The following is a 14,829-nucleotide window of genomic DNA, read 5'->3' on the forward strand; positions in this document are numbered from 1 at the left end:
CAATTCTTGTAAGCTTGTTTCTTTTTTCTTTATTTTCTGCTCAATCTCTGTGACTGACTTATTCATTTGGAAGGAGCTGTCTTCAATCTCTGAGATTCTTTCTTCTGTTTGATCTACCCTGTTCTTGAGGCTTTCCATAGTGTTTTGAAGTTCCCTGAATGAGTCCTTTATTTCCAGGAGTTTGGTTTGATTTTTCTTTAATATTTCTTTAGTGAATTTTTCTTCCAATTCCTGGATTTTTTTTGTGGTTTCCTTGTGATGGTTATCCATTTTTCCTTGGATATCATTGAGTTTACTTATAATCCATGTTTGGAATTCTTCTTCTGTCATTTTAGTATTCTGGACCTGATTAGTGTTCATTGCTAGAGAGCAGGTGTTCCTCTTTGGGGGTGTGCTTTCCATTTGATTTTTCATACTTCCAGAAATCTTTCACTGGGTCCTTCCCATGTGGATCCGCTGTTACTTTTGTTTTGTTGTGCTGCTAGAGGGAGCCACTAGTATGTTGTCGACAGCTCTCTTGATGGGAGGGGTTACTTGGGGAGCTTGTTTTGGTCCCTTGCTGGGCTTTCTCTGTTGGTAGCTGACCGGAGGCGGAAATGCAATGGTACCCGGTGACCTGAACCGGTCTGGTGAGGAAAGTCACTGGGCTGTCAGGTATTGGTCAGTGCCAAATCCCCAGGGACTGGCGCTTGTCGCAGAGGGGGAGTGGCTCTTTATGTCTCTCTGCTGCAGACTCGGAGGCCAGGCAGAAGGTGCTGGCCAGGGGGAAGGGGCGCTCCACCAGACTGCCCAACTCCTCAGCGCTTTCAGCCTCCGCAGGCATCCTCCCCCCACAGGCAAGGAGGCACTCAGAATTCAGAGGCACTCAGCATTCACCGCTCAAAGAAACGAGCCCGGCCAAGTGGCCTCAGGTCCCGGCAGGGCAGAGCCAGCTGAGAGAGTTCCCAGGCTAGGGGAAGGGAGCCGTTCTGCACCGTGACCTGCCGTGCGCTCGCCGGCCCCCAGTGCGCTGGCTCCAGAGGGAGCCGCTCAGGGGCTGGGAGGTACCCGATCAGGGAGTCAGCCCAGTCACCAGGGTGCTCCGCTGTCTCCTTTGTGTCTCCCTCCCCCAGTCTCACGCCAGTCCCGCAATAGCTCTCGCTTCTACTGGCCCACCCTGAGCAGTCCCAGTCGCCAGCTGCAGTTTCCAGGCTAGAGTCCTCTACTCAGTGATCACCTCCTCCTTCAGGACCCACTGGGTGCCAGAGACCAGCTTCCTGAGTCCTAACTGCCTCCGGCGGTAGCCCAGCCCAGCTCCTCCCCTGTCCCGTGCAGTCCTGACATGGAGCTCTGGGAAGTTCAAGATGCTTCCCGCTCGTGTCTCCTCTCCGCTGAGTCCCACGTTTCCAGACCCAGTTCTACATCCACTTCACACAAGCCCCTGCCTCTCTGTGGGCTTGTAAGTCAGTGGGGGAGCTAGACTGTCTCGTGAGGGACTTGTCCCCGTGCACTTACTGGCCAGGCTCCACTCTCTATTGTCTGTCAGCGCTTTCCAGGTTTTGTATTCCTATCTCCCGTTCGCTTTTTCCTGATTTGCGTGTCCCCCGCTGAATCTCCACCGATTCACCTCGCTGTTTTCGCAGGAGAGTGATCCGATCGTGTGTAGCAGACCGAGATCTACCTCTCCCTCTCTGGAAGCAGGGATTTGGGAGGCTACCCTAACTCCGCCATTTTTTCTCCTCCTATTTTTTTATTTTTATTTTTATTTTTTTTATTTCAGGGTATTATGAGGGTACAAACATTACGGTTACACTTTATGTCTTTGCCTCACCCAATCGAGAATTAAAAGCATGCCCTTTCCCCCTACAATGCTCTCGGGACATGTTTTGATCTCACTCCATTCCTCTTCCTCAATGCTTCAATTCCTCTCATCAAGAGTTTTCTTTCAGCTGCCTTGTGGAGGAGCCAGGGGAAAACTTCCCCTTTGCCCTCTGAAGGTTTGCTGAAAAATCAACTCACAAAAGACAAACTAATGGGATAAAAGTCACACCGATTTTATCAACATGTACACGAGGAGCATCACAGAATGATTACCCAACCCCTAATGAGATACAGAAGCTTATATACTATCTTGAGGTTACAAGAAGAATGAAGCCTTGGATCATGGCAAAACAGGTTATGGGAGGGAAAGAAGACAAGGCCTGGCTAGCCAAGGTGGTCTCGTTATGTAAATGAAATCTCACAGGTAGCAGCCCTCAGAAAGAATAGATGGTAAATGTTTCTTTCAGACCTTTAAAGGTGTCAGACTCTCAGTTCATCTTTCCTAGGTTAGGACTGGTGAAGACCTGGCCAAGTCAATGCAGGATCTCTACATGTGCAAATTTCCCCCACAAAAGACAGCTCTGCAGGGCTACTTCTGTTTGCTGCCTCTCTGGCAGCCATCTCAAAATATGTTAAAGAAACTTATTTGGGGGTAAAATACTTTGATTTTGCTTCACTTGCTATGTATCTGTTTTTCTGTAACAGCCCTGACCAATATTTTGACATATTTTTTTGCTACCCTGATGGACTCTTGAAGTGCCTCACAAATCCCACTATCACCTTCACACAGAGAACTCATCCCTCCGAGTTTAGTTCGTTTGCAGCTGGTACACCTGGCATCTAGAATGGAACCAACCACTTTAGACATCTTAAAGCTTTGTTAACTGTCTGCAGTGTGTTTTTCCTTCCTTTTCATTTGGTCCGCCCTCCCACAGAATACTCTCGGATTATTTGTCCATCTGTTCACATTAGTCCATTCACCCTCCTAGTCCTCTGTCTGTCCACTCAAAGGAAAAATAGTGCCCCGGTACACTGTTGATGGTGATCTAAGTTGCTGGGGTTTTTTCCCCGTGGAAGACAATTTGAAAATACATATGTCTGTAGTCTTAAAAATATGGAGGATTTGCAGAAAGCAGCACCAGCTACCTCTCAAAGTCAACATCAGCATGGCATTAAATTCGGAGAAATAATTGTCCTTCAACCAAAGAAAAGTAAAAAGCAGTTAGAATCTTTAATGTGGTTTCTCAAAAACACTAAATCTGGAGTATATTCAAAACTCACAGCAAAATCTTCTAAAAATGATCTTGCCCCATGCACTTTGAATCTCTTTCATGCTTTGCAGCTATGCTAAAAATAAAGGAAGATCGAGCAGACTTCCCCCCCACACACACTTTAGGCTGTCAAAATTCTTTCCCCAACTCACTTCAGACTTTCTTTTCTCTCCTTTCTGTCTGTTTCTTCATTCCCCTGTTATCTTTACTCCGTTTTTCCCTGGGAATAAGGCCCAAGAGCCAGTGGGGCATGTTCAGGAACTGTGCAGTTAATTTGGTATGCGTGTTACAGACAGTGCATGAGAATAGCAAAAAATGAGTGGGAGAGAGAGGTTGGGATCACATGTGAGAATCTATTATGTCCTTTGGAAAGTTTGGAGCTCTATTCTAAAGACGTGAAGAGACAATAAACAACATTAAGATGAAAATAAATCATTCAATTTCTGATTTAGAAGATAACTAGCTCTAGTACAGAGTATGGCTTGAATAGGTAAAGACCGGGGAAAGAGGGTTATTAGAAACTTTTGCAGGAGTCTAGGTGAAAGGTAATGAGGGCCCCATGTAGGGATGGCAGGGATGTGGGTAGGAGATCTATTGTTGATTCAAGAAGAGCAATTCATAGAACTTGTTGCCTAATTACACGCATATTCGTAGGTAGAGAGAGACGTTAAATATTAACTGAGCTATCCTGGACGGGAGAATTAGGGAGTGGAGTTGCTATTCTCCGGATATGGAATACAGAAGGAGGAAGAAGGTTTATGGAATACAGAATACAGGAGAAGGAAAAGGTTGAGGGATGGGAATAAGTTGAATTTTAGGTATGTTGAGATGAAGAGGCCCATAAGGCACAGCTAGACAGGTTCAGCAGTCAGAGATGAAGTTCAGGAGAAAGATTCAGGCTAGAGAAAAAATCATAAGTTTTCCTAAGAGCCTCCATGGAATGTAGGACATTGACCTTATCATCATCACAGGTGGGAAAAGCAAGACCACTGCTTGCCTTTAGAGACCAATTCCAGATGACACAGATCAGAGAGTTCAGATAAAAATTAAATAGTAAAGCAATATTTGGCATAACATACGCAATTCTAGCAGATGTAACGGTTACTAACAAAGTATGAAGACATGTTTATGTGCTTATTAGGTTGTAAGTAGAATTAATGATCTGATTCTTCTTATAACATCGGTATGTCCAAAGACAAATTCTTGAGATACTAAAGTATAGTTCCATGACTAAGTACAGATTGCAAGACAAGCTTTCAAAAAGCCTATTGGGTAACAAACTCAGCAACACCTATGATTCTTAGGAAGAGTTTTATATGCTTCATTAAATAAAAAATAGTTGACACATGTTTAACGTTACATTATCAGCTTAATTTCAAACATAGTAAATAAAGAGGCATAAAATGTGTGAAACTTTTATAATCCTGATCCGCCTTCCTAATAGGGTCAGCATTTATGCGTTAAAAGGTATGGTTTTCTCACAATCGTTGGATACTTGCACAATCACTGCTGGAGGGGTCACCTGGGAACCAACAGAAAACCACAACGGCTGAACACATGAGAAGCATATCTCAACATTTATATAAAAGACATTTTCAAATAATGTTTTTTAAGTGGTAAGTGGACCAGAATGTGGTCAAAGCACCTGATCTGTAAAGAGGGAGGTGTGAAGAGGCAGAAATAGGTAGTAGAGAACTGGGAGAAAGATAAATTGGTTAAAAAGTCCGTAATTATGTAATCAAGGAATCTCCACAGAGCTCTTATAAAAACAAACAGGCCAGGCCAGTTGTTAATAAAACTTTTATTTTGCAAATTATTTTGTGACCAAAACAGCTTACTGTTGCGGACTTCTGGTGTACCAAAACAAATATGAAACTTTTCATAAATGTCCGTGTCCTTAATGGGAACTGTCCCATCTCTTTCAAGGCTTAATCCCAAGAACCGGCATCATGAAATCTGTTCTTTATCTCTCCCAGGTGTCTGGTCCTGCTCAATTTCTTTTCTCCCCTCCCAAGTTCCTCTCTGTCTATGCTCAGGAACTCAGCTGTGCCTCAACAGAGAGTTTGTGGTGGGCTTAGATGAATGGCTTACACACCACATTTTCCGTTATACTCATATCTTTATGTCTTAGTCTTTTGTGGCAGCGTGACAACTAAAGATGGCAATGGCAGTTCTTCCCAGTTAAACACCTTTTACAGAAAGTGAGAGGGGAAATTAAAGTTAGAGTCTAAAATCTATGTTATTAGCCACATTTCTAACCCTTTCAGCTGAATTTACATAACCAATATTTTTTTTTCTTTTAGATTTAGTTAAACCTCAGTTACACAGAATTGGGATTATCGTAATCTTTGTTTCATGACACACTATTGTGACTGGTCTTGAGGAGGACACTTTTATTTACATTTTTGCTTTGTTGTGTTAATAACAATAGTGAGCAACTTCGGGAGGCAGAGGCAGAAGGATCACTTGAGGCCAGGAGTTCGTGATCAGCCTGAGCAACATAGCAAGAGCCCATCTCTACAAAAAATAGAAAAATTAGCCTGTTGTATGCAGTGGCAGGTGACTGTAGTTCCACCTACTTGGGAGGGCTGAGGCAGGAGGGTGGCTTCAGGTCAGGAATTTGAGGTTGCAGTGAGCTATGATGACGCCACTGCACTCTAGCCTGGGAAATAGAGTGAGAGCCTGTCTCAAAAAAATAAAAATAAAAAAACTGAAAAATAATAATAATAGTGAGCAACCATGAACCCACCACTCGAGAGTTAATACATTGCCAGTGATTTCCATCAACCTGTGTGCTTCTCCCCCACCCATTAGAAGCATTGCCCTAAATCTCATTTATCATCCCCTTGCCTTTTTATATGTAGTTTATCACATATGTTATTTATGTATCTATTATGTATACACATAAATCATGAATACATATTTCAAAAATTGTGTATATACATATATCTATGCATAGATATAGTTTAGTTTGGTTGTTTTTATAAGAGTATCATGCAGTATGAAATCACCTGGGGTTTATTTGTTTCATTTATAGTATTGCAAATATATTCATATTATTGTATTTCATTATGTGAATATACCATAATTTATTTGTCTATTCCTCTGTGATGGCTATTTAGGCTGTGCCTAGTATTTTTGTTTGTCTATTTTAGTTATGAAAAGTGCTACTCTGAACATTCTGGCACATGTCACGAGGTGTACATACAGCGAAAGTTTCTTTTAGGTCTATACCATGAAGAGGCATTGCTGTTTTGTCAGCTATGTGAATGTTTGACTTAACAAGATAATCACAAGCCATTAGCCCTCATCCTCTCTAGCACTTCCTAAGTTACTGAACTGAGGATTAGATTTAATCCTGTTATTTCCACATTGTCTCAATTTCCTTCTGGGACTTCCTTCTATCCTGTCTGGCTTGGTCATATGGTCCATCAATTCAATGAATATCGTCAACTCTTGCATTGTCTTTCCACCCTCCCACATGGCTGTGTTTGCTTCTGTTGGGTGACTGTGGTTACTGGCAGTCTCTGATGAATGTAATCCAATTTGGACTAGAGATGATGCTCAGACAGGCTTTGGTCCCTTGGACCATTGGTTTCTTTCCAGTTTGTCATACTTCTAAGATATACGTGTTTAGAGTCCTGACCCAAAGCCTGGGGGTTTATCAGAACCTACCATCCTGAGCACAGGGTGGGGATGGGGTGTCCAAAACTCCCAATTTTGTCCTTCTAGCATCATGAGTCTATCAGAAGTTCTACTGAAGTCCTCAGCCTCTCCTGCATTCAGTAGATGGCCCCAACAGTGACTCTAAATGCCGCACTCATTGCTCTGTGTTTCCTTTTCCTCTGAGCAGAGGCGTTAGTTCACATGACCTCTGACACCATTACCCCAAATGGGTGCTTGTGGAGAATAAATTAGCAAGAGGCCAGATTAACACTAGTGGAAGAGACAGAAAACTTGACATTAGCCAAGCATAATGATTGTGATAACTAGGAGCAGAATGGTGGAGCTGAGATGGGTAGGTGGAAAAACATTACACGGCAGAATTGGCAGAATTGTGACTAGATAGGAGGGGAGTATGAGAGCAAGAGAGGGGTCAGGGTGACTGCCGAGTTCCTAGTTTGAGCAGCTGGATGCATGGCTCTTCATCCACCGACACAGGAAATGTGTGGAGAGAACTGATGAGATGGGCTGCAAAGATCTCGAGTTTCAATTCCATCTGTTGATTTTGAGGCACTTTGAGACATACAAGAAGCTACATCGATTAAACATTTGTATTCCTGAGCTCAAAAAAGAGATCTGGATAGGAGATATAAATTTTTGCATCATCATGGATGTAGAAGACAGATAGGATGACAGAACAGACTAGTTTGAAAAACTCCAACATTTGATTGTCTATTTTTGCAAAAGCGAAAGAGAAAAAGACGGAATGGCCAACAACGAGTGAAGAAAAGCAGAAAATGAGAGAAAGTTAGTGTTTCAAGAAGGTCTAGTTAACAGCATTGACTGCTGTTGAAAGTTCGAGTGTGATAATTGAATATAGACGACAGTACCAAATTCCAGTTGCTAGTGACAAGGCAGTAAGCAAACCACTGCAACCTACACACAGCTGCCAGGAGGGCAGCACCATAAAGCTTTAAGACAGAAGACATGAAAAAAAATTCTTCATGATCTCAAAATAGGGGAAGATGTCTTCAACAAAACATTTGTAATTGCATCAAAAGTAGAATACCAATTGTAATTGCATTAACAATAAAACAAAAGATTGATAAATATGGCTACATTAAAATAAAGAGCTTCTTATCCTCAAAACATACTACAGTATTTAAAAAGCAAGGCACAGAATCAAAGAAGATATTTGTAGCATTTAAAAGTGACAATGACTCTGTACTCAGAATCTATGAATAACTCAAAAAATCAATAGGAAAAAGGCAGACAATCCAATAGAAAACAAATCTTACTATTTTTGCAACTGGTACTTTCCAGTAATAACTGAGAAAATCAACATGATAAACATGGCTAGTAAATAATAGCTACACATGGTGTTTCATTTCATCACTAAAAATTTCCTATACTTGTGGAATCAGATAAAGATATGACAAAAAATTGTTTTGTTTCCTAGGTTGAATCATTAAATGTATGCTCCATTGCAAAAGACTTAAACAAGCACTTTGCAAAAGAGGAAATCCAAACAGACAATTAATATATGAAAAAATGCTCAACCTCTTTAATAATCAGGCATCTGCAAATTGAAACCACACTCTTCTCCAGCTTACCAGTCCCATCCTGCCATCCCTAACCCACAATATTTAAAAGTCTGAGAACACCAAGTGCTGGCAAAGATCAATTTCAGAAGCTGCTGGTGGGAAAACACATTGCTACAAAATTTTGAAACAGTTTGGCATAATAAAGGTGAAGATACATAAACCTTTGACCAGCGACTCCACTTCCATGTACAAAACCCTGGAGAAAAATCATCACATATATACCAGAACACATGTACACATGTGTTCTTTAAAGCATTGTTAATCATATTCCCAGGCCAGAAACAACTCAAATGTCCTTGGACAGTAGGATGGCTAATCTGTGAGATTTCATGCAATACAAAATCACAGAGCAACAAAAATGGATGAGCTGAAGTTTCTCTGTAATCATGTGAGTGAATTTCATAAGCATGATGTTGTGTCTAAAAGGCAGTATGCACAAAAATTCAGAGTGTAATTCGACTTACATGGTTCAAAAGTGGGTCAAATTAAACCATATTACTGAGGGATATATACCTAAGTGGTAAAACAATAAAACAGCAAGGATGGGTTATTGCATGAATCAGAACAATGTTTGCCTCTGGGTGAGAGCAAAGGAACTGTAATTGGGGCATGGGGGGAGTTGTGGGGAGCTGCAATGTTCTCCTTCTTGATCCTGACTGCAGTGGTGGTTATAAGGATTATAAAGCTATGAAGGTTTTCTTTCTAAGTATTCTATAAACTGTATTCATGTTTTATGCTCTTTCTGCATGAAAGTTATATCTCACTATAAAAAAGTACAAAAAAGACAAAACCAAAACTACCTTTAAAGTTATGCCACTTAATCCTGAATTAATCTTACTATTTTTGCAACTGGTACTTTCCCACGGTGATCGAGAAAATCAATGTGATAAACAAGGCTAGTAAAGTATAGCCACACATGATGTTTCATCACTAAAAATGTCCTATATTTGTAGAATCAGATAAAGATATGACAAAAAATTGTTTCGATTCCTAGGTTGGATCATTAAATGCATGCTTCCTTGCAAAGAGAAATTTCCAAGTTGATATATATGAAGCCAGGGAAGGTAAGCCGAGAGTGAAAACTGTGAAATATGGTTCTGATTCTTTGACCTTTTCCTCTTTAGATTTTCTGAATTTAAAGTTTTTTTAATAAAAGAATTTTTTTAAAAAAAGAATTGTTAGATTTTTTAAAAATCTCAACTGTCTAAATTTAATTTATTAATAATACAAATTTGCTATTAGTGTTTTCTTTAGAGGAGTTAAGAAGGTCTTTCAACTTGGTTCTGAATGCACCAATTGTTCAGGTGCAATAATATACTCATCCTATGCTAGGATTTAAGGTGTGTGTAACATGGAGTCTGCTTCCAATGTCCTAGATATACGAGTGGCTAAATTTACACGTGGAAGAAGCATTAACTTGGCCCTTTCGCACAGAGGACGGCAAGCCTTGAAAGCTGTTGGCCTGGAAGATGAGGTATCTTATTAATGCATTTTCCTTCCAGAAGATAATGCCTGATGGTTTTCAACAATTGCGTATGCTTGATTTCATCTTGGTTCAAAGTAGCTTTTAAGGCCAAGAACCTCTGCATGTAAACTCATTCTACAAAGGTTTTCAAAATTCTAAATCTGGCAAGAGGGTGAACATTTGACACTTGAGGCACCTGGTAGGGGGCCACTGCACTGCAACCCACCTGACAATTGCTTCTGACATTGGTCTCTCAACAGGGTGGTAGATCGCTACCTATGGGAGATTTTCTTCATGTTGACTTAATGTTGTAGAACTTCTCACTGTCTATCATGGAGCCTGGAAATGTAAACTGAAGTGATATATGTATTTTTCTTGATACTACTTTCACGGACAATGTGTCTTGGAACTGATAATATAAGTAAATATAAGTGACATTTGCATTCCAGCAATTCTCTTCCAACAGCAGCAGCCATGTGTAGGAAAACACTTTGCATTGGATTTTAGGAGAACTGGGTTTCACTTTTCATGATGTCCCTTTTGTCATCATGAGAAAATCACCTAATCCCTCTAATAATGAATCACTTTCCTCAATCTGTGATACTTGATTTAGATCATATAACTTTCAGTCAATTCTAAAATCTAAGGTAAAAAAAAAAAGTTTCAGGAACATTATTTTCATTGAATGCGTTTCCACCAAGCTGGGCTTCTGTGGTTTTTTTGGTTTTTGTTTTTGTTTTGTTTGTTTTACAATTTTTAAATTTAGGGGGGAAAATATTTGGAAATCACATTTTAAAATCAATATCTTTGTTATTTGCACAATATTATGGTATAGTCATTGAAATCAATATTTCTGGCTTCATTTCAGATTGTGTCCCAGGGTATTCCCATGAAAGCCAGAATGATTCACTCCCTTTCAGGAAAAATGTCTTCAATTCCCTATGGGACAAGGTCTCAGGTAGGTTTAGCCCAGAGATCATTGCTTGTGCATTGATTATAACTCAGTCTGGAACTTGCCACTTGCTTCATGGCCCCTTTCTTCCCCTCTAGTTTTTGCCATTGCCTGCCTCAATCTAAGCTCCAGTTAGCAAATTAACTCACAGGAAATGCTCAAAACAGGACCCAGCACACAATAAACATTCAAAAAGAGTTCACTATTATTGTTCTCATTATCAGGTTGTTTCTTGCTTTGTTCCTGATGCTCAGCTAGTTGGGACACCTTTTCTCGAGTACCTCCTTCTTTTCAATCAGATAGAGAAGACGGCCATGTCATTTGGTGTCAAGTATAATATGCAAGAACAACTCTAGAGGGTTTTGAGATATTGTTACCTTCCCCTAACGAACCCTCTTGCCCAAGTTTACTTAAAGTATAGAGTGAACCAGAAATGCTTTTGGTACTGCACAATTTCCAAAACGACAGAGGCCAGAAGGTGATGGAGAGTTTATGAAAGAAGATTCACTATCCTACTTTGTGCTTTGCTTATCTTTCACATAGTAAAATGAAGAATTGGGGAAAATATGTATTTTTATCTAATTATGCCTTCTAAGTTTGTTTCCTTGAGAGAGAATGAAGGCATGAAACATCCATCAACAAGAGAGAAACTCCAACTTGCTTTATTTTTATCCAGCAACACCTCATTTTGTTAAGTGCAGAGTCCGAGTCAGGTTCATATTCCTGAGTCTTTGACCCTCAGCAAAGCTCCTTTTGTGGATGTATCCGCATTTCTCAAACTGAACTGGGATCTTGTTAAAGAGCAGAGTGATTCAGCAGGACTTGGATGGAGACTGAGTTTCTGCATTTCTAACAAACTTCCAAGTCGTATTCATGCTGCTGGGCCATGGACCAACTTCGGGTAGCAAGAGATAAAGCACGTATGTTCCTGGGAACAAGGTCTTCATGGCTCTTGTGATGATCGACATAGCTGAAAAGTAAAACATTCCAACAACTAAGAGCTTTGGGGTGGAGGCAGGGTGGAAATTTTCTATCTAATGACTTTTTCATAAGTAACTCACTTATTTTGGCATTATGAAAACATAGGCACAGAGTCTTAATGCATGAAACTGGCTGAGGGGAGGAGGGGATGAAAGTCCACTGAGCTATTTTTAACGAGATAAATATTTTTAGATAATTAACATGTCCTGTTTAATTAGCCCACAATAGAGCTAAGTACTATAGGAAAGACAAAAGAATTTTCTCCTTAATAGGCAAGTAAGATGTACACATGCAAATCCAGTGTAAGCTAAGCATACTAAGTGTATCACTCCAGTAACCAATAACTGTCCTCCTGTGTGCCACGCCCTGTGTTAGCTGCAGAGTGTGCAGAGAGGAACACGTGACCTAGTAGGGACAGACAGCAATCAAGTTCACAGCAAAAAGACCTCAGCTGAGTGATGGCCAGAGAGCTCAGCTGTGTGGTTCAGACAAGAAACACTAACGTGGTTCACAAAGAGAGGAAAGTTTTAGTTTTCAGAAAAGACTTCACAGAGAAAGTGAGATTTGAGACAGACATTTTGTTTGAGTCTAAACTGGCGGTGAAATAGAGTTGTCCCAATCAAAGGTATATCTATCTGTGGAGGAAAGTTGAATGAGACCAGATTTCTAAGAAATGTAATTTTTAAATTGACAAATAACAATTGTACATATTCATGGGGTACCTCGTGATGTTCCCACACATATAACATATGGTGATTAGATCAGAGTAATTAGTACGCCCATCATCTCAATTTCTTTGTGTTGAGAACATTCACTTCTTAAGTGCCAAATGTATATCAGATGAGAAAACTTGCAAATACATTTCAGCATAATAGAATCTTACAGTGATCAGCAACCTTAGATTCACTGAATCCAACCACCTTGTTTTATAGATGAGGAAATGGGCTGTATAACTTACATAAAGGTAACATCAAGGGAGAAATAAGGCAGGTTTTGTCACCAAGGAACTGTCAGCCATCCACAGTACAGGAGGCCTGGACAGCACTGCTTAGTTACATTTATTTCTGTTACTCAGTTGAGAGTGAGTTAGAATAATCATCTCACCCTCCGCTTGCATTAACATGGAATGTGCAGAGGAAGTCCATTCATCACACTCGCCCCCTCCAGAGATCGAGCCAATAAAGCATCAAAAGAACAAGGAGCAAGATATGGTTCAAATATCATAAAAGCTAAATGAGAAGAGTGACTTAGACCTGAGACCAAAATTGGGTTCTTCACCCCCATCACTCTATGTGCGTGTGTGCGCATGTGTGTGTGTGTGTGTGTGTGTGTGTGTGTGTGTGTGTAAGGAGAGGGGGGTAGGTAAAGTGTTGTCGGGAGTTCCCATTCAGGGGCCTGCAGTGCATTTCAAGAGAGAGGAAATGGTCCCTCCCCCATCGTTCTTGCTATTTCTCAAATCTTAAGAACTGAGTTAATGCTAAATTTACGGTGGCCCCTCATACTTCAGTTTTTCCATCATTACTTTTATATCTCAGTTGAACATGGGGCCTCTTTGCCCTTTAAGAACTGCATAAAATTGCTTAGAACTGCTCAATTCCACAGCCTGTGGAAGCACAAAGCTGTCCCCATGGCCTTAGGATCTCAGCAAATCCCCAAGAAGCCTACCTTCCCTTGGCCTCCTCTGCCTCTGGGTGCTCCACTCCCTCTCACCTGGTATTGGCTGTGTACCATAGCCGTCAAGATATGAAATTCGTCCTCTTCACCAATTTCTAGAAACAACACTCACTCAAAAGACACATGAGTCTGCTGAAGACCTATAGGTCATGGAGAGACCACATTGCACATGAGCTGACAAATAATTCAGAAATCCCTAACCTGCAAAATTTGACCTCCAAAATCCTTCCTGACCCCCTTCTCTGGTCTCCCTCCTTCAGATATTTTTTCTAGATTTGGTGTCCAGACTCTTCCTGTCTTGCTGGATCCTCCTGTCTCCCTCCTAAATTGCCCTGGGAACTGTTAAAATATTCTCTACTATACAGAGTATGTCAGGCTTCCCCAGTTCTTAATCCTAACCTTCTATGCTCGAAATAAAGGGCACACCCTTACTAGGAAATATTCTCATTTAAAGGTATTGGGGACAGAGAAAGTAAAGATTTGTCCTAAAGTATTTGAAATAGCACTTACAACTATCATCTTAGAAATCTCCACAGGAGATTTTCTAACCTCTTTCAGGTTTTGCTATTATTATCTTTTTGGTTATAGGAGCCACTTTTAGCTCTTGTTTATTCTTATTATTATTTATTCTTCATAAGATCAACCTTTTATAATAAATTATTAGAGAAGTTTCACTTGATGGGAATGATTCAAACTTTTGGTTACAATAAGATACTGTCCAAAGATATGAAATAGACTAGACAGGAATATCCTAGCATTCCCACAGGACTGACTGACGTGTCGGTGGGTTCGTGGATGATGCAAACATCGACCAAGCCTGATAACCGATATGGAAAGAATATTTTCCCCACATAAAGGAATCTTCATAATTTGAATATTTTCTAACACACTTTGAATAACAAGTTTGGTTTCCATTGACATGCAGTCTATTAATGACATAGAGTACAGAAAAACAGAACTATGAGGCAGAGGATGAAGATGTCTCTGCCCATGTTAATTTGTAGAAAGACAGGAAGCTCCGCCTCAGTCATTTCCACTGTGGTATGACCACGTTATTTTTACACCAAGTATAGATTTACCTTGTCAACAGAAAAGAACCAAAACTATGTAAAATAATTTAAAGAGGTTTATTGTGAGCCAAATACATGTGATCACGGCCTGGAGAGCCATTGCCAAGAAGCCTTGAGCAAGTGGTCCCACCATGGTTGGGTTGCAGTTTGGTTTTACACATTTTAGGGAGACAGGAATTACACGTAAAATCATAAATCAATACATGGAAGGTGTACATTGGTTTGGCTCAACAAGACAAGACATCTTGAAGCGGGGGCTTATAGGTTAAAGGAGGGTTTAAAGATTCTTTGATTTGAAATTGGTCAAAGAAATGGAGTTTTGGCCAGGCCTGAAGGCTCATGCCTGTAA

At 40.5% G+C, this 14,829-nt stretch overlaps 1 protein-coding gene across 1 annotated transcript in view; it reads left to right on the plus strand.

Annotated features, from left to right (window-relative positions):
* KMO (kynurenine 3-monooxygenase (kynurenine 3-hydroxylase)) overlaps positions 1-14,829 on the plus strand; it is a 54,415-nt gene that overhangs the window by 10,054 nt on the left and 29,532 nt on the right. Inside the window, exons 2-4 of the mRNA XM_012644389.1 lie at positions 9,333-9,402; positions 9,715-9,812; positions 10,672-10,761. Of these exons, the coding sequence (XP_012499843.1) occupies positions 9,333-9,402; positions 9,715-9,812; positions 10,672-10,761 (258 nt within the window). The remainder of the gene's footprint in view (positions 1-9,332; positions 9,403-9,714; positions 9,813-10,671; positions 10,762-14,829) is intronic.

Source organism: Propithecus coquereli, unplaced genomic scaffold (assembly GCF_000956105.1).
Source record: "Propithecus coquereli isolate 6110/MARCELLA unplaced genomic scaffold, Pcoq_1.0 Scaffold210, whole genome shotgun sequence".
NCBI lineage: Eukaryota > Metazoa > Chordata > Mammalia > Primates > Indriidae > Propithecus > Propithecus coquereli.